Source organism: Lichenostomus cassidix, chromosome 4A, assembly GCF_008360975.1.
Source record: "Lichenostomus cassidix isolate B80296 chromosome 4A, HeHo_3.0, whole genome shotgun sequence".
Taxonomy (NCBI): domain Eukaryota; kingdom Metazoa; phylum Chordata; class Aves; order Passeriformes; family Meliphagidae; genus Lichenostomus; species Lichenostomus cassidix.
In genome coordinates, this window is record NC_139485.1 from 9,588,910 (window position 1) to 9,616,830 (window position 27,921).

The window sequence follows — 27,921 nt, forward strand, 5'->3', positions numbered from 1 at the left end:
TCAGAAGTCACTTTGGTCTCCCAGCCTAACTTTCAAGATTATTTGTAATGGATAAAACGAAAGACACTTCTATTTCCATAGCTGACAAGCTTTGCCTCAGGGCATGCATTTATTTTCCATGCTGTTGATCTCTTCCTCCCTGTATCAGGCTAATTCATCAGATTAATAAAGGACGATTTAGCTTCCTGCAGGGTGTTATTGATCTCTCGGGGAATGTGGCAGTTGTTCGCTATGCCACCTTTCCCCTGAGCAAAGGGATGATTTTTAAATATTTCTAACGCTTGAAGGCTACAGCTGGCTCTCACCAAGCAGCTACAGAGGAACAAAAGGCAAAGGGGAAATGTAGAATGTATCACCTGAATCCCTCTTTCCCTGCCTCTGTACTCATTGGTGTGTCCAGAGCACACAAAGCCCCAGCAAGGAGGTGGGAGTGAACACCTGGCTCCAGCCAGAGGCTTCAGGAAGACAAGGCATATCTGGGTTGAACTGGCACATATTTCATCTCCCCACAACAGGAATTATTTGAAACATGCAGTGGAAGTTCATAGATTACCAGGTCAGAAAGGCCCCCTGCACCAGCCCTGTCTCAGATCCTGCCAGGTTCTGTTTCAGCAATATTCATGTGTCATCCAACACAGAAAAAAGAGTGCCTCCTTACCAGTGCTGAAACTCCTCCTTCTATCCCACCAAAATCATTCCTTTACCTTCAAGCTACCGTGCTGGATGAGGAGCTTTAATTATCCATAATCTCTCAGTTGTTCTCTGGCTCCTTGCTTGTCTGGGCAGCAATCCCTGCCCTGCAAACACAGCCTGGCTCCTGACTTCCAGCACGCAGGGCTTGATGCTGGACTTTATTAAAAAACAAACAAACAAACACTGTTTATTTGTGTCAAGCTAGAAAGCCCGAATGTTCATCCTCAGTGACTTACTACCTCATTCTTCACCTTTCTTCTGATTTACTGTCATCTGTGGCTGTTTCATTTTCTCACCAAAACCACAGACAGAAGTGTCAAACTGTGACAGAGCAAGGCCTGAGCCCCACCAGAGCTAGGCAGACACAAGCTCCTTTGCTCCCCTGTTTGCAGCTCTGTTGTGAGGCTTGTAAATCCCTTGCCTTGAAATCCACTCAGTATGTACTACATCAATTTTATGTAATTCTAATTCCTTAATCAACAGTTTTGAAGAATCAAATATCTCTGTAAATTACAACGACATTATTACCTTTAGCAGTCTAATTTGCAATCTCATTAAAAAGATATGAAGTTCTTTTCTGTAACCCTACAGTGAATGAAATAACTTGGAATAGCTCCCCATCCTTCATTAGTCAACCCTTCCATGTGCTGTTCCATGTATGTCCAGGTCTGGTGTTAAGCTGGGCTGTCCCCAGCTGGTTTCCAAGCTTGCTTCCGATGGGCCAAGTGCCAGTGACAATCAGTGTGACCTCTGCTGAGGGCTGTGTGGTTAGCAGCAGTGACCAGTGGTGCCCCACGCTCTGCTGTGCACTCAGGGTCACTGTGGGACACTCCATCCTGCACTATACCACAGCTGGAAATGGTTTCCCCCAAACATGACACATTTATTGAATGTTCCTACAAGGATCAAGTGCCTTTTCTGCATTATCAGTGGCTTTTCTGCATTATCAAAAGATCTTTTTTTGCAGGGCTCAGCTGGTACCTGACCAAATAAATGCATTTTCTTCCCAATATATTCTGAAAGTTACTGAGCCCTGCTTGTATCATTTTCCTTCCCATGTGAAAGGAAGCACCATTTTCTCCAGTACAGAAAAGTTTTGGAATCAGAATTAGGCAGGGAATTGTTTGAAAAGGTCAGGGACTGGTTTCTCCCAGTGGGAGGGGCTCTGTGTGATTAAATCAGATAATTAAAGACTGGCCCCACCCCATGAAGCTGCCAGTGTCTGACCATGCCTCCATTGCCCATCCAGGCACATTCCTCGTCATTATCCCTTTACCCTGCAGTTTCCAATCCCACTTAACAAGGCTGCGTTTATTTACCGGGTTTTGGGCATGACAGATAAAACAAAGCCATCCCAAATTTCAGTCCATAAATCCCAGAAGGCAGATTGGATGGACCCAGATTAAAAAGGAAAATAACTGCAGAGAACTTATTTTGGAAACAAAATGAAAGGCTTTAAAACTGATTTGCTGACATGTCATTTGCTTGATGTCATCCTTCTATAAGTGGGTTATGATTGTTCTCACGAATGCAAAATTATATGCAAATACATCCATCACGTCCTGCTGCTTCCAGTTTTATCTGCCTCTTTCCTAGTCTTTTCTTTCCCTTCCCCCAGAGTCTCCCAGAAGCATTTGTCCCACTTGCATTCATCCCAGAAGCATTTTGAGAAGTATTTGTCCCACTTGCAAGGCCAGGGATGGAGGGAGTAGAAGAGGAAAACAAAACCACACTACACCTCTTCTAACACATACGTGTCCCTGTCACATGGCGTGCAGTTTCACTGCTGCTCTTGAAAAACACCTGAAACACCACTGTCAGTATACATTCTGCCTTGACAACTTTTTCTCTGGTTTTGGTAAACATAGAAAGTTTAAAGTCAGCTATCTTCCTTCCTGGAGTGACAACTTCGCTGTCCCAGGTGTTTTGGAGCAAGCAGGAGTCACAAGGACTGTCAGAAAGTCTTCCTCAAACACACAGCGATTTGTTGCACAAGAACAATCCATGCTCTCCTGCAGGAAGGGAAACTTGAGTGGGATTTTTATCTCCTACTCTACACAGTACTACATACAATCTTTATGGTCCCCAGAACAAAACTGCGCTCAGGGTGAAGCCCAGTTTAAAAATCACAGAGTCTGGAGGTTGATATGGCAAATCCAAACCTGGGAGTGCTGGTGAGGGCTTGGAGCCATGTGCCAGCTTCTCTCCTGCTCTCCCCACTGTGCCTGGCCATGGAACAGGAGCCAGGACTGCCCATGCCCTCTGAGGTGCTCGGGCTGCCCCAGGTCCTGCACTGGCAGCTCGGTGGGAAGTGGCTGCTGCTCCTAATCAAACAGCACAGATCCATTCCTGCTCATCAGTCTGGCCTTCTCCTGCCTCGGGGCTGGAATTAATGCTGCTGCAAGACAACATAAATTGCAGCTTGAAAATGGCAGATCAGGTGTACACTTACTGCCATTAAAAGGCTTTAAATTGGTTTAGAATTGAAAAAGAAAAAAAAAATCCACCACAAAAGACCTAGACTCAGCTCTAAAAGGCTGAATGCAAATTAGAGGGTGAAGTTGAGCTCATCATGGAGTTGCTTTAGGATTTTGCATTGCACACCCCAACACTGGTCCTTGGCAAGGGACACAGAGGCTGACTCTGCATAGTGGAGACTCTGCATAGAGCAAATTTTAAAGCACTGTCACATTAAGAAATGTGGCTTTCAAATACTGGATGTCTCTTGAATAACTTTAAGCCTGTTTTTATAATGTAGAATCAAATTATTTGAAGCCTTAAGACAGAATTGAACTGCAGAAATTTTGGACACTCTTCACCCAACTCTAAGATCTGTGTTGTTAATAATTATTAATACATGGGTAAGCTGGACAGCAAAGTGAATATACTAGATCCATATTTTAATATATAAATATATATATATATATGTGTGTATATATATGTATGTGTGTATATATACTTTGTGAACCTTTAAACATCTTCTAGCTGAAGAACAGGGAACACAAGCAAATGCCCTTTGATTTGCTCTCCTACCTACCTTTCCAGGAAGGGTGGGAAGAGTAGGCAGCTCAGGGAACTCACAGCAGGAGGATCATGGAAGTCTGGAACAAGATGCTGAAGTCTCTGACTCTTTCTGCCATCATGGAGAATCAGCAGAGGGAACTCTCAGTCCCTCAGCATTTCAGGTCAGTGCTAGGGACCCACTGATGTGGCAGCCATGAAACATGAAGAGACAGCAGTGTCACAGTCCCAGTTCAGCACCACTAGCTGCATGCTGCTGTCACAGGCACTGAACAAATCTCATGTAACATTTTCTTCTGAAACATTAGCCATAGACAAAGATCTTTCTCCGTATGAATTATGGAGTATTATTATATTTTTAATTGCATTGATTTACTTTGAAAGCTTTGAACATCAGCTTAATAATTATCGTAAACCAATTTGTCATCAGGAATACAATAAACTATTATATGAATCAGTGCTTACAAGGAGATGATTCTCCTGCATCAGAGGAACTGGAAGGAAATAAGAAGCAACACTTAAAAATGCCAGAGCATGCATCCAGGTTGCTGCAGTTAGAGGAAAGAATTATGAGAGTGATTGTCAATAAATGTGATGGTAGAAAAAAAAAACCTCAGAGGCAGCAGTAATGTTTATTTATGGTGAAATGCCCAGATGGTGGTGAGGAGCTGGAACCCACCCTCACTGAGCTGCCCTGGTTGGAGTCAGGGGGCACCTGCTGCCCTCACACCTTCCGCAGGGCTGTCCTGCAGGGCTGCTGAAGGACACCTGTATCCCAAATGCTCCTCCCCAGAGCTGAAACCAGGCAATGGCAAGTGTGTGCCTGTGGTTTGTGTGGTTGCTGGTGGCACTGAGACCAGCCACCTTTCTGCCCTGTCACTCTCTCTTCCCTTGCCCACTGACTGTGCTGATGTTTCTGCTCACAGAGAGAACATCAGCGAATACCTTTTGTAAGGAAACTTCACACTGCTCCAACCCCTACTCTCAGAGAAGGTCTGACTATTTAAAACCAGGACCAAAAAAACCTGGCTAGAGGCATGGAAAATTTTAGAGAAAGCAACACTCAGCCAGCTCTGAGACACCCTGACAAAGGGAGAGCAACATGAGGCATCTTCTAGGGAGAGCTGCTGGGCCAGGGCTCAACCCTGGGGACAGGCTGGGGTTCCTCACAGCCTGGAGAGGAGGAAAAAACCATGTGTTCTCTGAGCCCCCAGATTCCTGCAGGAGTGAGAAGGATGCAGCAAGAGAGCTGTAAGAGGGGTTGAGCATTGTGAGCTCCTTTGACAGGCAGGTGCTGCAATGTGCCTTATCTGTGTGAGATCTTGCAGCAGTGAGCTCTTCACAGCCTCTCCTGGAGCAGGCATCACACACAGCTCCTCTCACAGCATCACCCCACGTTTACTACCACTGAAAAATTTCCACTCCAAGGCCAGTTTCAGCAGAATGGGCTTTATTTTGCAGAGTGATCCTGAAATGCACACAGTGGTTTGAATGGGCGATGAAAGCCCGATGTGACTCAGGACGGTAATCTCAGGGATGTTTCCAGGGAAAGGAAAGGCATGTCCCAGGGCTGGGGCTGGAGTGGCACCCCATGCCTCAGGAGCTGCCAGTTGCACCCACCGGGGGCACAGGGGGCTCAGCGTGGTGACAGGGACACCCCGAGAGTGACAGCCCCTGCCCTGGGGGCAGGCAGCACCGCCCTGTGCTGCAGATCTCAGGGGGCATTTCTTCTCCAGCAGGGAAACTCTTGCATTCCACAAATCCATTGATGCCTGAGGATTTTCATTTGCTTTCCTTGATCCATGCAGCTGCCCTTGGCTGTCCAGCAGAAGGTACTGGGATCAGGGCTGTGATGTGACTTGAGCCAGGTGGAAGCAGCAGCAGGGGAACATCATCCACGGGTCTGGGGCCTCCTGCCTTCACCATAACATCCATTTCAGCCTCCAGCCCTTCGTATAAACTATCACCAAATAATTTACAGGAGGTGTCAGCTGCAGGCTAGAGCCAAAAGGAAGGTTTATTTAAGACACCGTGTGGATTGTTATACAAGATCCTGATGGATTATTCCTATCTGAGAATTTACAGATACTGCAGGAGCATGGCCAACAATTTGGATTAGTTGAGATTAAACGCAGACTGGGTTGGTTTTCCTCCCTTAGGAAATCTCAGCCCTAGGTCTACAGATATTTTTTGAAGGCAAGATGTAGACAAAAACAACTTTTACACTTTCGAGCAGGCACCTGAAGTACTTTTCCATCAATCACCTTTGATATACAGAGGCAGAAGTGTGAGCTACTTCATTAAGAGCCCTCACACATAACTGGGTACATTTACATATTAATCAGACAGCTGAGCTGCTAATCTTCCTATCTTATGTGCTTCTGTAACCATTAGTCAGAGCCGGGTGCTGTTAAATACTCCAGGTACCACCAAGTGCTCTAAAATCAAGATGAGTGCAGATGACAGGGAAAGGCTGATATTTACAATGCTCCCGTAGAGCCAAGCACTGTTAGCTCTGCCAGGGTAACACAAATACACATATCTAACTCCAGGAGCTGTAACCAAGTGGGAGCACTAAGCAAGGTGAGGCACTCCCATTGCCAAGAGACTACAGTGATTCCCACAGAAATAAAGGCTGGTTCAGTTCAGCCTTCTCCAGGCTCTTTGCTGGGATGCCTTCCTCTAGACCAGGTTCCTCAGGGCCCCATCCAACTTGAACACTTCCAGGGATGGGGTATCCACAGCTTCCTGGGCAACCTATGCCAGTGCCTCATCACCCTCACAGGGAAGAATTTCTTCCTAATATCTCATCTAGACCCACCCTCTGACAGTTTAAAGCCATTCCCCCTTGTCCTATCACTGCATGCCCAGGTCAAAAGCCCCTCTCCAGCTGAAAGTCTCCCTGGAACCTTCTCTTCTCTGGGCTGAACAGCCCCAGCTCCCAGCATGTCTCCACAGGAGAGAAGCTCCAGGCCTCTGAGCATCTTCGTGTTTTCATCTGAGTGTGGGACTTACCTTGTCCCTTGTCCCATTCTGTGAAAGGGGAGTATGAAAGGGCTGAGCTGCAGCTCCTTTGGGAAAACCAGGCTTGAGGAGGAGGGCAAACAAAAGAAGGGATTAAGAAAAGTTTAACTGTTTTTCTCTCCATGATACTTGCACTCCAAACATAAATAAGTTAAAGATGCTAATGTTAGACTTCAGTGCTTGCAAGCGCAGCACAGCTGGTTTGCAGTTCTGGGCAGAGGGTTCAGGGCTGCTGCTGTGCCCAGACAATTCTTGCTCTTCTGTGCAAGCTTTGATGGCAGCTGATGTTACTCTGTGCCTAAAATATTTTACATGGCTAAGCCACCCCAAATGTCTTGGCAGGGAACAAGGGTCTTGCAGCACCACACATAGATCACACCACTATTTCTGGACTGTTCTATAAATACGCCTTTTCTCTGGAAACAGCCCTCAGCTCTAGAGGCCAAACCTCTGCCCAGCACCTGACCTCTCCATTTTAGAACTGGCCTCCTTTCTTCCCTAGCAAAACTCCTCCTGCATTAAAAGCTGGTTCTCCCCAGATACAGCTATTGAGGGAGCTGGTGGGGGCAGGAGCCCACCCTTCCACCTGCAAGCCTGTTCACCCAGTGGCTGCTGAGTGTGAGCTGTAAGGAGGTTTGGGGTGCATTTCCTAGGGAGAGAGGCTCCCACTGCAGGGCTCTTTGGGGCAATTTCAGCACCTTCCCCAGGGCCAGCAAACAAAGCCCACTTTAGGTGACTACAGGACTGTCCCAGCACTGCTGCCCCCATTGCCCTGGGGCCTGATCCAGGCTTAACTCCCTGACATGCTGAAAGTCCCCTCCATGTCCCAGGAGCACAAGGCACAGCCACAGAGCATGTCCTGGAGCATCCCCACAGTGGGATCACCACGGGCTCAAACCCCACAGCTGTGAAGTGCCAAAAGTCTCAGCTGGGGGGGGAGAATTCGTGTGTTTGCTGCTTCTTTCCTCATCCACAGCTCTGCTCTGCAGAGAGCCAGACCCCAGACAGGCTCCTGCCACCTCCTCCCTCTGGGACACAGGGATTTACCACCAAGCTGCTCCTCATACAGCGCAGATTTACACAGCCTGAACCCTTATTTACACTTCAATTCTGTCACTGCTCGTGCACAAACACAAATCACATCATTTCCCAAGACATTCCTGCCAGCAAGGTTGCACAGGTTTTCCCCCTGGCATTGAAGAGTGGAGTGCTGCCATACTAGTAGCTAGATATTAAAAATAAATAAATTGGAAAAAAACCCAGCAGCCTGCAGCTCTGATTGAAGATGAACAGGTCTTTGGATTTTCAAAGAGATAGTGCTTTAACTTAAGCACCGGAGTGACTGATCACATTTATAAGACTGTTCATCTGCTTTGTACTTGAATTAGATGATGCACATTTAAAAAACCATCCCCGGGTGAGTTCTGGGCCTTTTTGGAGAATTGGCATCAAAGCAGCAGACAGACGGGAGTCACAGGCCAAGCAATAAAATGTAGAAATCACTCACTGAGTGCCATCACTTGTGCCTGGTGCTTTGAACAGTGTTTGCAACAGAAATGCAAATATCTATTTTGTATTAGTGACCCAGCACAAACCACTTCAGTCTGACCGCAGAGATGCAGCGTGAGCAGTTCATCAGAACAAACATTTACTCAGGTGCCTGAAAGGCTGCAGAACCCCAGAGCAGAACAAAGCCTTTAAAAAAAATCCACTTTTTTATTCTTTCCCCTTCCTAAACCATCAAGAAAGGTCACAAAACCTTTGTGGACTTCTCTCACAAGCCCAGAGGACAGCAGGTTTCCTCTCCAGCCAGCAGGGCCCTGTGCCAAGATGGTGGGAGTGTTCACATCCAGGCTCTGGGGCATGGAAAGCTGCACAGATGTCTGTGGGATGGACAGACACACAGAATGGAGCCCAGCCTGACAAAGTGTGAGTGTAAGATGATACCTGGTGGGACTGATCTGCCCATCCCCACCAAACACAGTGCCCAGGGGAGAGCAAGCTCCAGCCATTCCCACTTGAAGACTTTCTTCCTTGCAGCCATTTAAAGCTTTTTCCCTGCCTCCCACGGGGTGGGTGGGAAATGGAGCCCTGCAGCTGAGTGGTGTTCCCCATGTGTCCAGAGAAGGGCCATGGGGCTGGGGAAGGGTTTGGAGCACAAGTACAAAGAGGAGCAGCTGGGGGCTTCAGCCTGGACATAAGGAGTCTCAGGGGACACCTTATCACTCTCTAGAACTGCCTGTAAAGAGGTTGTAGCCAGGTGTGGGTCAGGCTCTTCTGCTGGGTAACAAGTGACAAGATGAAAGAAAATTACCTCCAATTTTGCCCAGGGAGGTTTAGATTGGGCATTTGTGAGTAGTTCTTTACCTAAAGGCATTGAACAGGACACTGCCCAGGGCAGTGGTGAAGTCCTCATTCCTGGAGCAATTTAAAGGATGTGTAGAGGTGACCCTTGGACATAGTTTAGTGGTGGCCTTGGCAGTGCTGAGGGTCCCTCATTATCTGATACTCATGGGATTTTGTGATGAAAGAGATTCAAAAAGCTGCAAGAGACCAACGCTGAGGAGCATTAGAGCCCCACTGCCAGGGGAAGCTGTCCTGCCAAAGGGGCCCATTCTGTGCAGGCAGGAGCTGCCTTTCCTGCCTCACCTACCTGAGCAGGGCTCCTGCCAGCTCAGCCTCACTGAGCAGGTTTATGCAGAGCTTTCTGCCTTCTGTGGCTCCCCGACTTCCTTTCCACTTCAGTGACTTCAGATTTTCCACCCAACTCTAAAGTTTCCTTCAAAGCCCAGGTTTCTAGAGCAGCACCAGCAGTTTCCTCCTCAATCACATCTCTCTCCACTTGCTGGCAGGTCCATTTTCCTTAATGGCTTCTTTTCCTGGGACATGCGTGGGTCCACCTCATCGACAAATAACCAGCTTGACTGGTATTAACAAATTTCCCTGTTTTCACCTCTCTTATGGTATTTTTTCATTTCCTAACCTTATCTCATATGATTCCCATCCCTCCTCCTGTCCTGTCTCAATCCTAAACTCAATTACAAAAGAGCTTCCAGCTCACGGTGCCTGCACAGGCCAGCCCACAGCTCACCCCGTGATGTCACAGCTCCTCTCACACTGGGTTTTCAGGTGGATGCCCTGTACAGCCCAGAGCTCTCCCCACCCTCATTTACGGATGCAAGTCGAACACAGAGCTCCGCCGTGTGGCAGAGAAACAGCAGAAAGGAGTCCAAAGGCTCCTGTGAACCCAGCCCATTGGTACTGTCCACCTTCCCTCAGTCCCACCTGTCCCAACACTGTGCAGCTCTGGCACAGCCCTGCCTCTGAGCTAGCTGGGCTCCCAGCAGTTGGTCAGGCAGTGGCAGAGGGCTGTAGCATCTCCTCCCCCCTGTGGAGAGCACTCAGTACCATTGTGTGATGCTGCTTGTGTAAGGATGTGCCCAGATATTGTGAAATAAACCTCAAGTTTCTACTTCTGTGTTCTGCTCAGCTGGAGGACGCTGTGCTACTCAGATGTATGCAGAGTTTGTTCAAGTGGAATTCTGATCTTAATTTGCACATGAACTTTTAAAAGTTGTAAAAGGTGGTCTTTTGTGATAGAATGAAGGAAATCATTAAAAAATGGCAATTCAGACAGGAGCCTCCATGTGGCCCCCAACAGCCTTGCAGGGAATCACAGACTTTACCACTGCAGGAAGACACCATAATGATTTGAGAAAATCTGTTCAACAGCTTGGACACCAAGCTGGCACTGGAGATGTGTGTACATCAGACACCTCGGCCATACCCACAGCTCAGCCTTCTGTTGAGCAGTTGCAATGACACAGGATCACGTTTTTGCTAAAATTCCACTGTGGAGTGAATTGAGCAGCCGACATCACCTGCTGAGCCAGTACCCCTCCCTCTCCCCACACGAGTGTCTGGATGTTTACATCCACACTTCCCATCCAGAAACTGCTGTCAGACAGGACAACACACGGTGTGTGGCCCCACTGACAGCCCAGGAAAGTGTTCACAGAAGTTCAAACCCCCATCTCCCCATCCCTGCTGCACCCAGAGTGCTGCAGAAGCTTTACTGTCCTGCTGTGGGGAACAGCCCCACTCAACACATGGAATTTGATGTCATGGGGTGCTGAGAACTCACCACTGCAGAGCACTTCCAATACGAGCCCTTCCAGAGCACCAGCACCATTCTGCAGTTTCAAGGAGGCAATAAGAGGCAGTTTCAAACCCTCCCACCCCCACAGAGGTGTCCTCTCCCACTCACTGCTGAGGTTCTCCCAGATCCCAGCTGCCCTACCCATTCCCATGCAGCCCCAGCTCACCAGCCATTCCCAATCCATCTCCAGTAAGCTGCTCCTCCAAGGCTCCCCAGCCCAGAGCCCCTCCTCAGTGAGAGCCCTGGAAACAGTGCCACCAGCTCAGCTCCACAGCCATCATGCTCTGCACAGTGGCACTGACAAGAGGCAATAAAATGGATCCAGTTACATGAAGTGCAAAAGGGAGGCAAATAAAACTAAGTCATCCAAGATTGTGTGGTCATTTCCTCAAGAAAAAAGAGGGCTTTGCTCCCATTTCCTCTAACATCTATTTTATCACACCAACAGTGCCTCACTGATGGGAAGAACCTGCAAAGTTTTAGTCTGGTTTAAATTCATCTACAGAGCCAAGGAGACTGAAACTACCATAGAGAGGGTGGAGACAGAAACATTCATTATTTAATGGAAAGCATATCAAGTTTGATAGATCCTAAATTCCTTTTTAAATGACACTGATTAGTCCTAATTGGTGCAGGAGTTGGCATTACCTCAGCCCTGACATCCGCTCACGAGCTGAATATTTAGTCAAAGTCTAGTTGAAAACTATTCAAATTTTAAATAAAAATTATGGCTTTTTTTTCCTTTTCCTGTGCCAAGAATACATTTGACAATTAATTGTGCAAATGTCGAATGAGTTAAGAAATTGCAAGAATCTGAGAAGAAATGTTTAAGGCAGGCAGTAAAAAGTCAAGGACAGCACTCTGGTCAGGCTGCCAATTTCATACCCAAGGCTGAAAAGAACTGATGAAGTTAACTGCTATTAATGAAATGATATAGCTGTATATCTTATATCATCAACTATCTGGCAGCAGCCCTGTGGTTTCTCATGTTACTGCTTTTATCTTTACTGGTATCCACAGGGCCTGTGGCTCCAAAGGCCAAGGTGAGGGTGGGTGCTCCCAGACATCTGTCCTACAGCTAGGTCAGACAGCCACAAAATGGGGGGAAAATAATCAGTATTTTCCGGGCTGAAAAACTTCGTAGCTGTGACAAATCCATTCAGAAGACAGACTAAAAGGAAATTTAGGGGAAATATGTAAAGTTGAATCACTGGCTTCTGTGGAACTGTTATCCCAAATTCCTGCTGAACATGCAGGAACTTCTAAATTTATTTTCCTTTTTAGCTGGAGGGCCACTGAGAGGACATGGTAAGACACACTAGTGAACAGTCCAGAAGACATCGACACACATCTTTTTTGCTGGTGATTCAGAGAGAACATCTGCCCAAGGCCCCAGCCAGAGGCCACAGCACTTTGTATTTAGGAGCTCCCATTTTAACTATTCTCTTGAGAGGGGTCCTACAGGAGAAATGGGGAGTGGCCCCTGTGATGGAAAAGGAACAACCAGCTTACACAGCACCCATCCCCACTGATCCATAATGAAGTGTGTTATAAGGACCTGAAACAAGCCCAGATAATTCCCCAGAGACATCATAGTGAGAATAAGGAATTTGTACTGTGGTTCAAGTCTCTTAAGGGAGCCCTTCTGGTGGCCATGTATGCCTGGAACAGCAGTGAGACAACCCCACTGCTGTCACTTCAGCTGTGCCAGCACAGGCGTCTCTCAGGCTACTGCAGGACCCACATGGGGAGACAGAGAGTATCTATACAGCACAAGGCACCACAACATCCACTTCCTGGCTATTTTGGGTGCTAGACTAAATTTAGCTACATCTATGCTGTATTTAAGCCTGACCAAAAGTGTTCTCTTCCCCAAACTTCTGGCAAGTGAAGAATGTTGAAGCTGACTCCAGGGAGCCCAGCATCACCCACCTGGCCCCTCCCCAGCAAGAGGCACAGCCATCCTCACCACAGCAACACTCCAGCACTTAAAACCTATTTTCCATTACACATCTAAAGCAGAGCATCTGTAAATCACATCCTGACACTACGGAAAAGTACAATCTGCTCTCAAATTTCTCAGGCACTAAAACCATGCAAACATGTCCTGGTTTATCTTTCTACTCTGCTGGGTCTTTCACTTCTATCAGTGGCTCCTGTAATCTAATATTTTCCTTCCATATTAATGTTTTCATTAGACAGATAACTCAGCCCATTTTGATAAATTAACCCTGCTGATTCCAGAAGTACTTCCATTTTGTTCATTAACACAGAAGTAAAGCCCCACGCTCTGCAGAGCTGCTGTCAGGCAGGAACAGCATTCAGCACTTCAAACTGCAAAGAGGCTCCAGGGACAGTCAGACACCTGTGCACCCAACACTCCTTCCCAGTGTCCTGCAACAGCTCCTGGGGCCCCAATGACATTGGGGAGAGATGAAGTCCCCAGACACAGTTCACAAAACACAGTGGAGAATCCTCAGCCCTGCTCTCATCACAAAACCCCTGAGGGTATCCTTTAAGAAGGCTGTACTCTTCTTCATTATTATTCTTTATGAAAGAGTCTCATTAACCAAGTTTATCTTCTACTGTGGTTTTTCTGTTCTGAAAAAAGGATTAATTTTTTTGTTACTGCAAAGCAACAAGAACAGCTCTGCTTAACTGTGTGTTCTTGTAGATATTTAGTTTGTGAGTATCTGCAGGAACAAAGTGATAGAGGAAAAAAGAGAGAGGGGGAAAAACCCTCAAGAGACCTTATCCAAAGGGGAAGACAGCTGTGAACCAGGCGTGGCAGCAACATTCCCATCAGGACATCAGGTCAGATCCAGCCCCAAGAAAACTGGGAGAGAGCAGGTACCAGGCTGTGCCAGCTGGACACAGGGCAGTCCTCAGCACTGGGGGTCAGTCTCCTCCTGGCTGGGGCAAGTGCTGGAGACAGGAATTGTGGCACAGGATGCTCAACTGGGACATGCACCTAACCTCTTTCCCATCCTATGACTCTACAACCTCACTAAAAATTATGTCCGGTTTGGATATAGTAACAAACATTTTGTTGCTTTTACAACATTTTGGATGTCATAAAAAATTACTTGCAACTTTTCCTCAATCTGGTTGCAATTTCTCCTCCTGGTTGGAGAGTAGGAGCTGTCATAAAAGCCTCAAGTTGTCTGCCAATATGAAGGTTATCTTCACTTGGTAATGTCTTAGGTGTCAAGAACTATACTGAAACAGCATTAAAAAGCCTCAGTTGTCCAAAAATGATAGATATTGAAAAAATACAATAGGGACCAAAGATAACTAGAAAAACTCCCTGTATTTTAGAAGAGTGACAGAAAAAAATACCTGAATCTCCACCAGGGATAGTAGCAACAGAAAGAGAAATAACTGAAGAAAACACCCAGTATTTGAACAAATCAAAGAGGCCAAATTCAATGAATAAGTTACCACAAATTATCTACTCAGAGCTGACTCTCATACAAAGCCAGGGAAATCTCCCCCCTAAACACTATGGTACTGGAATGAAAACAGAATTAATGCTTTGACTTTGCAAAAGCTACAAGGCATCACTTATAAAATACACTGATTTGAGCTGCCTCTACTACTGACTTGAGTTTTACTTTGTATAATTGCCAGATTTGTCCTTTGGAAGCAGAATTCTTTACAACCAGCTGTATCGCAAACATCAGTTTATTTAATTATATGTATCTGAGACAAGACAAGGCTCATTCAGTCCAAATTCCTGTAACATGCACCCTCCCTTGCCTTAAAATTGTATGGGAAAAGTCCTTCATCACAAGAAAGAGCCATTGTACTGAAATTCAGAAAACAATCATCCCGTTCAGTGTAGGCAGGTGAAGGAGGTTCCCCACTCCTCCTCCCAACGAAGTCCTACAGGGATAAGGAGTGTACTTTATGCTGTTGCATCAGATCTGTACTTTTATTCCTAGAACACAATGCCTTGAAAGACTTGACCCAAAATCAAGTTGGCTTATTTCTAACATTCTCCTGAAAAAAATTATCTCACTCTGCAGGCAGGTGAGACGTGACTGCATTTCCTGGCTCAGGCTGACCACACTGAGCAATTTAAAATGAATTTGGGGGAGTCAGAAGGTGGCTGACCCAGGGTTACAGGACTGGGAAGGCTGCTGGCAGCTCAGTGATAATAGGAATGATAATTAATAATAAAAAACTGCCCTTCCAGAGAAGATGAGCATTGCACATGTCTGACACCATGCAGGATGCAGAGGCTGAGGAGGAACCACATGGTGGCCAAGCTGTCAGCCAGGGCCCAACGTGGTGACTGGTCAGAGCATCTTGGCTCTCCAGATGCAAGTGATGCTGCTGTAAATGAGATCTGGAGCTGTCATCTGTGTGAATGTTTGTGTTTGGTACAGCACCAGTCGTTATCCACCCACAAGACTCATCCTGCCAAGTTACTACAGTTTTGATTATACATCACCGAGTGCTGTGGTTTGGCTCCATGGACCACTCCACACAATTCATTTCTGGTAAAGGAATGAGAGATGAACAGTAAATCAAATTCAAAAAGAAAAGAAGAAATCTGACTTTCCTTGTGAGCAGGGATTAATAAAGAACTAAAGCCATGTCTTTTGAACTTTACTAATAGATCAGGTAACCTAAATTGAAAGCTGTTAACTACAGGAACAGCACGTGAAGAGACGATGCTTCTAAACTGTCTAAATCCGCAAAATCTGCAGCTCTGTCACAAATGTGACAAATCAGTAGAGTGCCAAAACAAACACAAACAGCCTATTCTCTTTGGTTAACTCGACACAAATCCCAGGAAAAAACACAGATAGCTGAAATTGCATCCTTGGCAGTCTCTCTGCTTTACAGGGCACCCCTTCTTTCTGTCAGATCTACAAATCTGACCCAAGCGAGCTAGTGAACTAGGCAGTTAAAAGTCAGTCTGAAGTAGAAGATGAAGAAGCATTTCAAGGTTAAAAAAATAAATAAATGAGAATTTGTAATGAAAGCAGCTTTAAATAGAACATCTGCTTCTTTTACTTCAGAGCACTTCAACAAGCTGCTTTCACCACATACAAGCTATTGATATGAGGAAGAAAAAAAGGTCTCTAACAAGGAAAAGACCGCTAGTCCAAATCTGTAGTTTTCTCCAGTTACAAGCATTTACACAATAAGCCCTTAAACTGTAACACCATCAGTCCCTCAAACAGGACGGAACTGACAAGATACTGTTTTCACTGACAAAGCCACTTCCCTAATCCACGCTAGGTTTCACAGAGCACTTTGATTCTTGTCTGTAATGGAAGACTTCCGTTAAAAAAACACCCCAAAATCGGCTTTTCAAGATTCAAAAGATTATAAACTGGCAACAGAAATAATGGAAAGACAGGTTTTGTCAGTTGATACGTAAGAACAGTTGTGTAAAAGACAGCTCAGTGTTTTAAGATGAACAATACAAAGAGCAAGCTAAATATAAGATATGCCACATCTTTAAGTGCTTTTGTGCACAATACGAAAAACAAGTGGATGTGGTTTGCTTTTTTGCTTTTGGTGGAGTACAGCAGTTTGAAAAGAAAACAGAATAGAAGCCTGGGAAAAGAGTGTGTTAAAATAATAAGAGATGGGTGCATACATCGCTCAAGAACTGTGGTTTAACTGCTTTTCACAAAGCAGCAGCCAATTGCAAGGCTTCCCTGCTGGCCATATGGGGTGGGAAATGGGTGTCATGTGGAGCTGCTGGCCAGGATATGGGGGCTGCAGCTCTCCAGCATGGAAACCTCAATGCTGGGCAGCTCAGGATCAGCGTGGTGCTCAAGCCCTGAGCCTCCCAAGCCCTGCCATGAGCTGCAGGAACCACAGCACAGGCTCACACCACATCCCACAGCCAGGGCCCTACAGACCCTACAGAGGATTTGGGGAGAAAGGGACACGGAAAAAAGCTTAAGGGAAAACGTACTGAATGAGCAGCCTAGAGAAAGGCTAAATGAGCACAAGGACACCATCCCTGCTAAATTTCTGAGAGATCATTCTAGCTGTATCCACAGCCCACCAGACTGGGAACAAGCTGCAGCTGTTTGCACTGGTCTCACCTGTTATTACCCACCTCAAACAACAAGAAACTCTCTTCAAACTCATTAATCCATTTTCCCGAGCCTTGCTGTATTACTTGAATGCTTTCACAAAGTAACTATCAACTTCACATCTCCTTCCTAATTTGAGATGTTCTAGGCCTCCAGAGGATTTATTACTTTTATATTTTATTTTATTAGGTTCTTTTAAATAGCTTTTCTGAAAGTGCAGAATTCAAGCTGTTATCAGCTGAACACAAATTTCACTTTTGAAACTGGTAACTGCAGCTTTTTCTTTGACAAAAACAGTTAATATACACAAAACATGATGACTTCCTCTTATTTTCCAATCAAAAAACTGCTGAGAAAAGCTCAGCAGAAATTACACTATCAGGTTTGGGAAGCATGATGACATTAAAGTACTGTACACATTCTCTGAAGGACAGGGAAGTTTTCTCTCAGCCAGCCATCCAACTACTTTAACATGCTTTGGATCAGTTTTCTGGGCAGTTATAGCTTCTTACCACTGTACTGCCACTATGATTTACATCCATAAAACCTGGCAGCAGCTACAAAAAACCACAACAAAAAGCAGCAACTGAATCTCTCGCTGGAAGGCACTATTTACAACAGCTGTAACGACATCTAGTTGGTAAAAACTTTAAAGAAATATAAAAATTAAGATTTAATCAAAGAAATAGATTCAAGAAAGCTCAGCAACATGAAGAAGGGATACAGGAGGACAGCTGAGGAAAATGACAGGCACAATTCACATGGAATTGTTACTTTTAAAGTAAAATTATTATAGAATAGCATTGTCATACATTACCTTGTTTTCCGAGTACGTGTCATCATCCACCTCCATCAAAAATATGATCCCTTTTTGATGCCAACAAATATGTATGAAATTAAACAATCTCAGTACAACAAACTACATAGGATTATGAAAAATGAAGCAATGGCATAAGCTACATTTCAGTATCACAAATTGATTGAATACTAAATTAAAGCACTTAAGTAGGAATGAAAATATTTTTAAAGAAACAATTTGTGTTTTATCAAAAGAATTCTGAAGAACAAATTGACAATTTTGTCAAATCCTTCAAAGAATGGGCAAGTCCTTGATATTCATCAGGCTATAAAAAAATAATGTAGCTATGGGTTGAAAAGCAGCAAAGCATTGTTATGAATAAAAGCAGCTCAAAAAGTCCAGTATGGGTAGGAAGTTATTTGTATTGGGTCGTGAAATCCCACACTAGGACAAGTGTATGTGTAAACTATGGGGAAAATGGAGCAAATTTTAAAGAGGTGATTTTTTACACTGAGATTAAAGATGGGGATTTCATGACTCTAACACGCTACAGGAATCAGCATCACACCAACCAAAGGAGAAAAAAACAAACAAACAAACAACAGCCATCACTAACGTCTTACATATTGTCTTTGGTTGTTTAATATCAAGAAATACTTTTTACAGAATATGTGGAGACTATTCCTTTGAAATTCATTCTGCGTCAAAACCTTCCTTGTGGCTTCTCTGGTAAACCAGAGGACAGGTTTTACTTCCTCTGAATTGTTTGCTTTTTTTCTACATTTTTATCATATTTCTCTTCAAAACTCCGATTTCTTTCATTTACAGGCTTTTGTACCAAAACGGTGTAACTAGAACAAACTTTACATTGTATAGTGAAGGTATTTTTCTTGCATCATAAATTTAGAACCTACTAAAACAATTTTCCACAAGATACTATTGAACTTACAGCAGGACTTAGAGACAGGAATAATGAACATTTGCAATAATAATAACTAAAAAAAAAAAACCAACCCAAAACTCCTAAAGTTACATTAGCAAGAATTAGAAGTATTGTCTAAGATTTTAAAATTACTGGTTTAAAAAGTCTTGTACCAGAAAGGAGTTTTTAATCCCCAGCTAGAGGTGCTCAGTAGTTGAGGAGAGGGGAATGGGAGGGGAAGAGATGTTTAGGGTTTTCCCCTCACTCCCTTGCTGTCTGGCCAATTAAGCTCAGAATGTTTACCAGGTGTATGATAAATTTAAGGAATGGAAAGTAGAATACACATTTAATGGTATTTCCATTGGACTATGTACAGCATCTCCAATGCCCAAATCAAAAGCATTCTGAGTAAAATCAGGTAATAGTTATTAGGAAAAAGAAACCAACAGAAAGGCTATTAATACACCTTTAAAAATGTAACACAAAAATAATTAACCACTGCTTTCTTGGCATGTAAAAGTTCTATACAAATTTTAAAAATTTTATTTGCAGGTACTAACCTCTTCAAAAGCTCACTCTGTATTTACACTAATTCTTTTAACAAGTTTATCTCAAATTAAAGCATATTTAAAACAATCATGATTGCATTAACTTTTCTGCTTTAAATTATTACCCAATTAGTGCTTTATTCACATTTTAAAAACTTGTACAATTTATTACAAATATAAAACAGTGCAGTTTTTCATACATTATCCCAACTCTGAGACAAACACTTAAAAGACATGGAAAAAGATTTTGATTTCTATAAACATAACATTTGCATTACTCATACCCCTTTCTTCACTGTCCTCCCATAACCCCAATTTAAAAAGATCAAACATACAACATACTGTAGGTTTATTTTTATTCAAAAAGTTACTGTCTCAAGACATAAATACAAATCAGAAAACAGTACAATTAGGACAATAGAATGTGGAGGACAACAGGTTAAGGTAAATATATAAAACATTTTTAGCTGGTTGAAAACAAAGCTGTAAGAACTGCTTTCACAAAGAAACACTCCTTCAAGAGTAAGAAAAATCAACTTAAGTTTAAAATCATATATACAGTCCTCTCAGCAGTTCTATTAAATGCAGTGGTGTGGAAAACAATATAGGCAGTACTTTTAGACATGAGAGTATTTATTTATGTAAAATGAGTTAGGCAGATCTAGTTTTGAGTTTGTTGTTACCCCATGACTTAGTAAAATAATTATATTTTATCATGATCCTTTAGATAATCTATGGTTTTTGGCTACCACAGCCGAATGTTTAATTTCTGAGTCTAAAAACAGGAAGCCTTTTTGTATTCACCCATTTGGGGAGATTCTTGTATTGCAAGCGTATTAAGGCATGGAATGATTAAAATAATATACCTCAAGAACTGAGAGACAACTGACAAAAAATATACATATGTAATATAAGTTAATATTTCCTTTAAAATGATGTCTAGCTGCCTAAGCCTTGCAAAATGAGTCAATGTCAAAATGGCATAGATCCACTTTCTGTTTTAGACCAAATTTAATTTATTTGTGAATGGACACAAAATGAAGTTTAAAGCTTAGCTTTCAAAGAATATTATGGGTTGTTTATGAATTTCTATTATCCAATCTAATTTACATATAGAGGAAATGTACTGTAACCTGTTAGAAGTATCTTTAACCTGAAGACTGCTTGCAAAGACAGATAGATAAAACAATATAAAATACAAATTTAAAAATCATTTTTAAAGCATGAATTCTCATGCTCTTCTATTTTTAAACATTGTTAAACTTTCAATATATTTCTGAAACCTCATAATTTTAAGTTGGAATTTAAAAGTAAGAAAAAACTAAACAAACTGCGCAATTATAAAATCAGCACCAATTTATATATATATATAATTTTATTTAAAATTTAGATCCCTATTCCCACACTCTAATAAGCTGTATAATTTTTGTTTAGAATTTTTCTGCAAACATACTACAATAAGCTTCTTTTATTTGGAGACAAAATACAGTGGCACTACTGGAAGGAATTTCACAACATTACATTTTTCTTAAAGGACAAGCAAACTTTCAGGGTTGGTAATGGGCAAGCAAGAGTGAGATCTGTTACGTTCTGGTAGCTTATAGTTTATGGACCTTTCTGAGAAGGCTAACATGAAGCTTTTGGAATAAAAAGTGTGTTTTAGATTAAAAAGCTGTTAAAATTCTGCTTTACGTAGTTTTTTCCAAGATTAATTAATACAAACCTTCTGTTGCTGAAGTTTGCATTTAATTGAAAATACTGACAACTCTTCTGGTTCTATCACTGTAAGAAAACCAATCCATCTACTATTTCAGTTCATGGATGTGAACAGCAATCCAGCAGAGCTCATGATTATTTAGTATAGCCAGCAAATGTATAGAGAGGGGCTCAAATCTGTACCAAACACCTCTCAGACTGTTAAGATTAAAACTCAAAGGGAATACTTCTTATGATCCAGAAATAAACTGATAGCACATAAATAAAATATTGATTTTTTTCCCAACAAAAAGTGTAGCTTATCCTCAAATTGTTTACTTGTCCTTTACATTTCTTTTTTTTTTCAGGCAAACAAAACTGCCCCTTCAATGCACTTGATCTTGAAAGCATGTCATTCTCCTTAGAGAAAAATCTGTTCAGAATTTCACTGTATCTACCACAATTTTGTATTGAAAAACTTCCTCTTCCACTTAGAAAATGACTTCACCACTGATTTATTTGCTGCTCTGGTATTAAAACATTGACACCCCAAGAACCTAAAAAAAAAGTTAGAAATGGTGTCAATTTGTAGTCTACTACACATTTAACAAAAAACAAAGCAATTAGTATATGATTTAAGATTAAGACACTTCAAGATATGTTAAGGCATTATTAAGTTTATTTTCTTCCAAACCAGATTAACCACACTTCTGATTTAGATAATAATATGAAAAGGGCTCCTCATTCATTAGAAGTATTTTTCTCACACTTGAAATTAACTAGATCCAGTAGGAATGTGGTAACGTCTGTGCTTTAATTAATTTAGGTAATAATTGCAAAATAATTTTTAGTTAGGTGCCTAACTCAGACTTCTTTAACAATGACATTCTATTGGCCTTAACCTGAAATCAAGTGTGTCATTTCCAGCAACTAAACCTGGGACAAAACACTCCAGACAGTGGCTGCTGCTGTGTCTGTGATCACAGAAACCACAGGCCATCCCACATCAGCCAACCAGGACACAAACTTGGCATTTCCTAGGAAATGTATCCACTCTGTCAGGAAGACAGTGAAAAATCAAACAATCATCAGGTAAAATCAAACAACTGTCCTTCAGGAGACTGTGTGACTAGGGAAAGAAACAAACAATCCTTTCTTGAAAGGATTCCTGTCCTGACACAATCAGTTTTCAGTTCCCATGTGAGAACAAGCCATATAGTTTTCTATGCCAATGAAGTAGGTATCATCACTGATGTGCCAAAAAAAACTCCCATTAAGATCCAGATTTTGTGACTGTCCTAGCTTTTATAGGACTTTAGAAAAATCAGCGAGAGCCAAAAGAGGCTAATTTTTCCTGAACTTTAACACTGGTGCTCACATTTATCTGTTTACAAACCAATTTTTACTGTTCTTTGAACTAAACTCACTTTGGGTGCCTCCTACAATTTAGCACACAGACAGCTGTCTGATGCCAGCAATACCTGGGCACAGCAAAAAATGAGAAAACAAACTAGAAGTCTGACCATTAACCATGTGCATCTGAATAAATTAAACAGCTTTATTATGTCTACGCCTATTAAAAGCAAGTGCAACAACTGCGAGAATAAGGGACCTCTGAAATAAATTATATGAATAAAGCACATTAACTTTAATCTGAGATTTATTTTTTTTTAATTTCTGAAATAATTTTTTATGCTGCCCACTGACTGTTGGGTTGAGCTGTGCTGTGTGTCCGTGTTCTGTCGCCTGTCTCTGCTCGGGGGTTCTGTTTCTGGTTTATAGGTTATGTAAAGGAGCGGCTGTTGCGCAGCTCAGCTCAGCTCAGCTCAGCTCCGCCCCGCCCGGCGCTCCCCGCGCTGCGCTGCGCTGCCGGCTGCTGCCCCCGCGCGGCCATTCCCGCGCACTGCGCCCGCCGCTCGGGGAGCGAAGCTCAGCCGGGGAGAGCAGAGCGGCTCTCAGCTGCGGCTAGAGCGGCAAAGCTAAAGGGGCTCTGAAATCGTTAAATGCCATCTGGAGAAGGCCACGGTGTCAGCACTGTCAGACTGAAAAGTGGCTGGTATTTCACAGATCAGTCCAGGAAAAAAAATCGAGAAGGGGAGTGGAAGAACTATTGTAAAACAGAATGTCAGAGAACAGGTGAGATACTTTCTTGGTGTTACTTCCGGAACAGAACACATGACAGCCAGACACACAACCTAACTGATTCATTATCACTAAAGCAAAGCCCTACTGGTACAAAATATATGGATTTGCATTTAAAACAGTATTTAGGACTTCTTTCTCCCATAAACAAGAACAGGTTCACGCTGCAACAATACTGTAAAAAAATACATAACCATCTTCCAAATTCCACCAAGCTGTCCAAGATTCCCAGGAAGCCTTGTTGTACTGTCCTCTGCTGGCTTGCTGCAGCTTGTTATTTCCAGTGTAATTTTGTACCAGCTACACAAGGTCAAAAATGGCTGCATACTTTACAAGTGGTTCAAGACAGAAGGAATCCCTCATGCAGATTTTTAAAAGAGAATAGAGACTGCAGATTTATCAAGTCGGATAAAAGGGCAACTGCAAGCAGAAACTACAGACTTCGGATGTTTTGGACCTAAAACTTTATATGGAAAGAAAAAATACCTCTCATCTCTATAAACAGGTATCTGTATTATCTCTTATTTTCTCCATTATCTTACTTATGCACAAAAGTAAATAAGCCAATTAAAAAAAAAAAACCACAAAATGCAAACCATCCAATGCTGACATTTGGTAATGACATCAGAGTCACTGAACTAAACTCAGCACAACAGGAAACTTGCCTTTAATACTGCATATGCACATTTTTTTATTTTTCTAATGCTCTTTGCTACCAGCCTCTGTGAGGGTCTTGTCCATACCAGATGTGTTTCCTGCTCAGAATCTTAGGCTTTTAATTTTTACATAGCTATATATAAATATTAAGAACAAAAATCCTATAAACTTGCAAAGAACACTGACTACCTTAGAATGGATGGAGCTGAATTACAGCACAAAATACTTCTCTGACTGTACCAGTCTGTCAAAATAAACTAACAATGACAACCTGAAGATTGCATTCTTTCCATTTAAAATCTGAAGTCAGAAGAGTATGGCAACCTTAACACTTATTTATATCACTTTCCCCTTACATAAGTTAACCTACCGATTCATCCATGATTGAAGCGGGGTCAAAGAAATCTGGTTTTAGTTCCGTTCTTTCTCTCCTGTTCTTTGATGGTGGCTTTAGAAAGCAAACAAACAAAACAGGTTAATGGTAATTTCACCAGAAAAGAAGAGGTTTTACACTGTAGTCAGTGAAGCTGAATTCTCAAGGGGTAAGAATTCACAAGGGATAAATGTTATTATTAATTATTGCAGGAAGTGTTCTTGCTTTTTGTATGGCTCTTGGAGCAGATGGCTCTTGTAATACAGACAACAGCACAGCCCTTTAACAATGCAGAGAGCAACAAGAATGATTTTTGTTTCATCAGAAGGAAAACTTGATTTAAATATCTTACTTGAAAAGCAGAAATACAAATCCCAAGACCACTAAAAGAGAAGTAAAGTTCTTACTAGGTCTATGTCCATGGTGTCGAAGTCCATGCCTTCATTAAGATCTTCAATCCGCCCTTCTGATGACATCATCACATCTTCAACAATTGGCTCTTCATCATCTTCCATTAGACTTGTACCACGTCGACTGAAATGAAAAGCAATACTGTTGAGCACTAAATCAAGTTGACTTTTATCTGACTATTTAAAAAACTAATGCTCAGTAAGGGACTCCTAACAAATGATAATTCCATTAGATAAAAAAGAAATTAAGTAACTAAATAAATGCACAACTACTGCTAAAGAAAGCTAGTATTTAACCAGAACATACTAAGAGAGTGTGGGAGAATGCCTAACAAAGGTCAATTTAGATAACTGTGGTACATTTCTAAATGGCTATTCTGAGAGGGTGTGAGTACTGATAAGCAGATCTACTCCACACCTAATTTATGCTTAAGTGAAAAAGAACTTAAGTTTTGCCACTTAAAAGAAAAATTGTTTCTGCCTTATGATAAGGCAAGGAAGAATGTCTTTGCAACAAAGTAGAGGTGTAAAACCATTACAAATAATCCCACACAGCCTTCATCCTCTTTCCTCATAACTTCTACATGAAACATCAGATCTTATGAGAAAACTGAGGAGTCATTCTAATTATACTAATTGGTGTCACTGTATTAAAAAAATGTACATGAAGTACTGGTAATAAAACCATTACAAGTAACTAGGGGAAAGATGTAAAGCTCCTCAACACATAGGCCCATGGTTTTGGTTTGCAACCTGTACTTTTTTTCCTGTAGAACCACACAGTCCTTAAGAATGCAGAGAACTTTTAAATTTAGAAGACGCATCCCTCTTAAAAGATACAGGTGTAAAACTGCATTTGTAAACCCTCCCCTCCCTGACCCACTGAAGGAACATTTCACTCCACTCACATGGCGTGTTGCAAGTTGCTTCTCAGCTTGACGTAGTTCATCGCTGCCCTCTCCTGTTGTTGTCGCGCGGCTTCTTCCTGTTGCCTTTGAGCCAACATCCACGTTACTTGCGTGCTTAAAAAGACCATTATTCTATTTTAAACATGTACTGGTTTTGTGTATGAACACTAACACAAAGCAGACCTACTCGGGTACGTACTTGTAGTCGAGCGGCGGTTGGTGGTGCTCAGGCTGCATAGGATAGACACCCATGTAATTCTCGTCAGGTCGCAATCTCTTGGGCTCCCTCATTATCGTGGAAGTGAGCTGAGGTGTCTGCATCATGACTGGTGTGTGCATTGACTGCTCCCTGTTCAGCCACATACTGTCACTACTGCTGCTTTCTTCAGCTGCAAGCAAACACAGGAAGAATATCCATGAAGTTTTTTTCAACTTGTCTAAAAGTGAATGTTGAAAAATGAATTACGTGTGTACTTTCTGTTTACAGAGAATCAAGTGCTTTACTTTTGCCCACAAAGCCTTACATGTGCCTCAAAAGGCCTGGATTTATAATCACTGGCTAGAGCACTCAATATAAGTTTCTATTGTATGACGTAACACTGTATAGTGACCTTATCTCCTTTTATGAATCAAATTAATGCCTTTCCCACTAAGACACTTGTTTTGAAAAAAATATATTAAGGCATACCAACATACACTAACAAATACGGAACAATATGTGCAGTTTACATAAATATCTACTCTAGCAAATATTAAGGTAAGAGAAGTTCTACCTTCGGGTACTTTCCGCTTGCCTGTTGCTGGCTTTGTCTTCTTATTTCTTACTGTAGATCCTCGACTACTGATTCCACTAATCACTGACATGGTATCATCATCCCCACCAGCTAATAAAGAATTCCGGTAGGACATGAGAGGAAGCCACACATCTTCTCTTCGTAGAGACATCTGAAAAGTCATGAACTTCTCCAAGTAAACATACCTTTAAATTGAAAAAGAAACACAGAGATGCAAAAAATCTGTAACAAGGTGTTAACATGTCAAGATAAGTAACTACTGAAATCAACACCCAACGTTTCTCATCTAGTAAACAGGAAGGCCTGACAACAGCAAATCAGGATTATGATTTCCGTTCATCCATCACAAAATGAAAAATAACAATGATAAATACAAGTTACCCTCTGTGATTATACTTGACGACTTTAGTGTAAACTTACCTTCATGTGTCAAAGATTTCACTTTAGATTAATAGAATACACAAATATTTATTCTGGTACATGTCTTTTGTGGTTATCTTTACAAATATTAAGAATATTAAGAAAATACTTACACTGTTCTTTTGTCTTGTCTGAGAAGTTTCGAGGAGAACTCACTGAGAATATCAAGAAATGCCAAATTTAATGGTGGGTGGCTCTCACCTTGTGGATTAGGCTCCTTAAAAGCAAATTCTATGCCATCCCTAAGAAGAAATAAAAAATTACATCAGAAAAAGCACAAACAAAACTTCAAAGCACTGTGAGATACAATAACTTGAAACAAGAATTTGATGTTTCCATATTCCAGTAAAAGAAGTGAACACTATCCATTATTTGAATCTTGACACACTCTGTCATGGAATTTCTACTTTTCATTGCAAGTTTTCTGCATGAGGCCAACATGACCACTACTCACAATGAGCTGAATCCATTCTTACAGTTACAGGCAAGACATTAAAAAGGCTTTTTCATTATAGCATCCACACTGCTATCATTTGCATGCTTATAAAATGATGCTGGAGAACAACAATGTTAAACATTTGGGTTTTACTCAAAGACTAAACTGCAGTCACCTCTTAATGAAATATATGGGCTATATCATCTCTAGGGCTGATGCATTTTGTATTAACAAATTGATTTTCAAAGACTGAAAAGACTATCTTATGTAAGTCAAGAAATGTAAACAAAAATGGAAGTAATACAAAGCACACAATTACTTGTGTAACATAGCAATAGCTTCTCTTGTTTTCAGCTGATCCAATCCAAACGTTAAAGCAAAACGTCGAGCAAGTTCCTTTATGCCACTGAACGTTGGTGATGATCTGTCAAAGTTATAACCATTTTCCTGAATCATTTCATTGAAGAGCTGTATAGAATGAAAAGGGAAATTTTCATGTATTAAAAGATTATGCCAAACTTTCAACCAATACACACAGAACTAAGTCTCAGTCTAAAAGTATGTTTTACAGCTTCTTCTTCCCCCACTCTTAACCTGACAACACCAAGAGACAAACATGGATGTTTTGGACAGTGAAGTCAAAGCTACTCTTGAAGAGTCTGCACCCCAGAGATAAACCTTGAAATGCACTGTCCAAGCACTCCAACTATAAATGTACTGGATGACAGATTTCAGAGCTTCACTGAATCAGGTGTTCTAAAGGTGAGAATACAAAAAATTAATAGGATTCCATAATTACATACACTAGCAGAGAAGAAATAAATGGGGTAAATTCTCGTCCGGTCTTTACTAAGT

General features: G+C 42.1%; 1 protein-coding gene across 5 annotated transcripts in view; it reads right to left on the reverse strand.

Annotated features, from left to right (window-relative positions):
- Positions 1–19,570: 19,570 nt before the first annotated feature.
- Positions 19,571–27,921, reverse strand: part of STAG2 (STAG2 cohesin complex component) — a 72,802-nt gene continuing 64,451 nt past the window's right edge. For 3 of the 5 annotated variants that reach the window (XM_085060425.1, XM_085060427.1, XM_085060426.1), the window contains exons 27-34: positions 27,386–27,534; positions 26,744–26,872; positions 26,190–26,395; positions 25,616–25,805; positions 25,417–25,530; positions 24,506–24,632; positions 24,096–24,173; positions 19,571–21,483 (exon numbers count right to left, since the gene is read on the reverse strand). In XM_085060425.1, the coding sequence (XP_084916551.1) occupies positions 21,460–21,483; positions 24,096–24,173; positions 24,506–24,632; positions 25,417–25,530; positions 25,616–25,805; positions 26,190–26,395; positions 26,744–26,872; positions 27,386–27,534 (1,017 nt within the window). In that variant the 3' untranslated portion in view covers positions 19,571–21,459. Of the gene's footprint in view, positions 23,532–24,095; positions 24,174–24,505; positions 24,633–25,416; positions 25,531–25,615; positions 25,806–26,189; positions 26,396–26,743; positions 26,873–27,385; positions 27,535–27,921 lie in introns of all 5 variants that reach the window. The other 2 variants (XM_085060429.1, XM_085060428.1) reach the window with 2 other exon arrangements.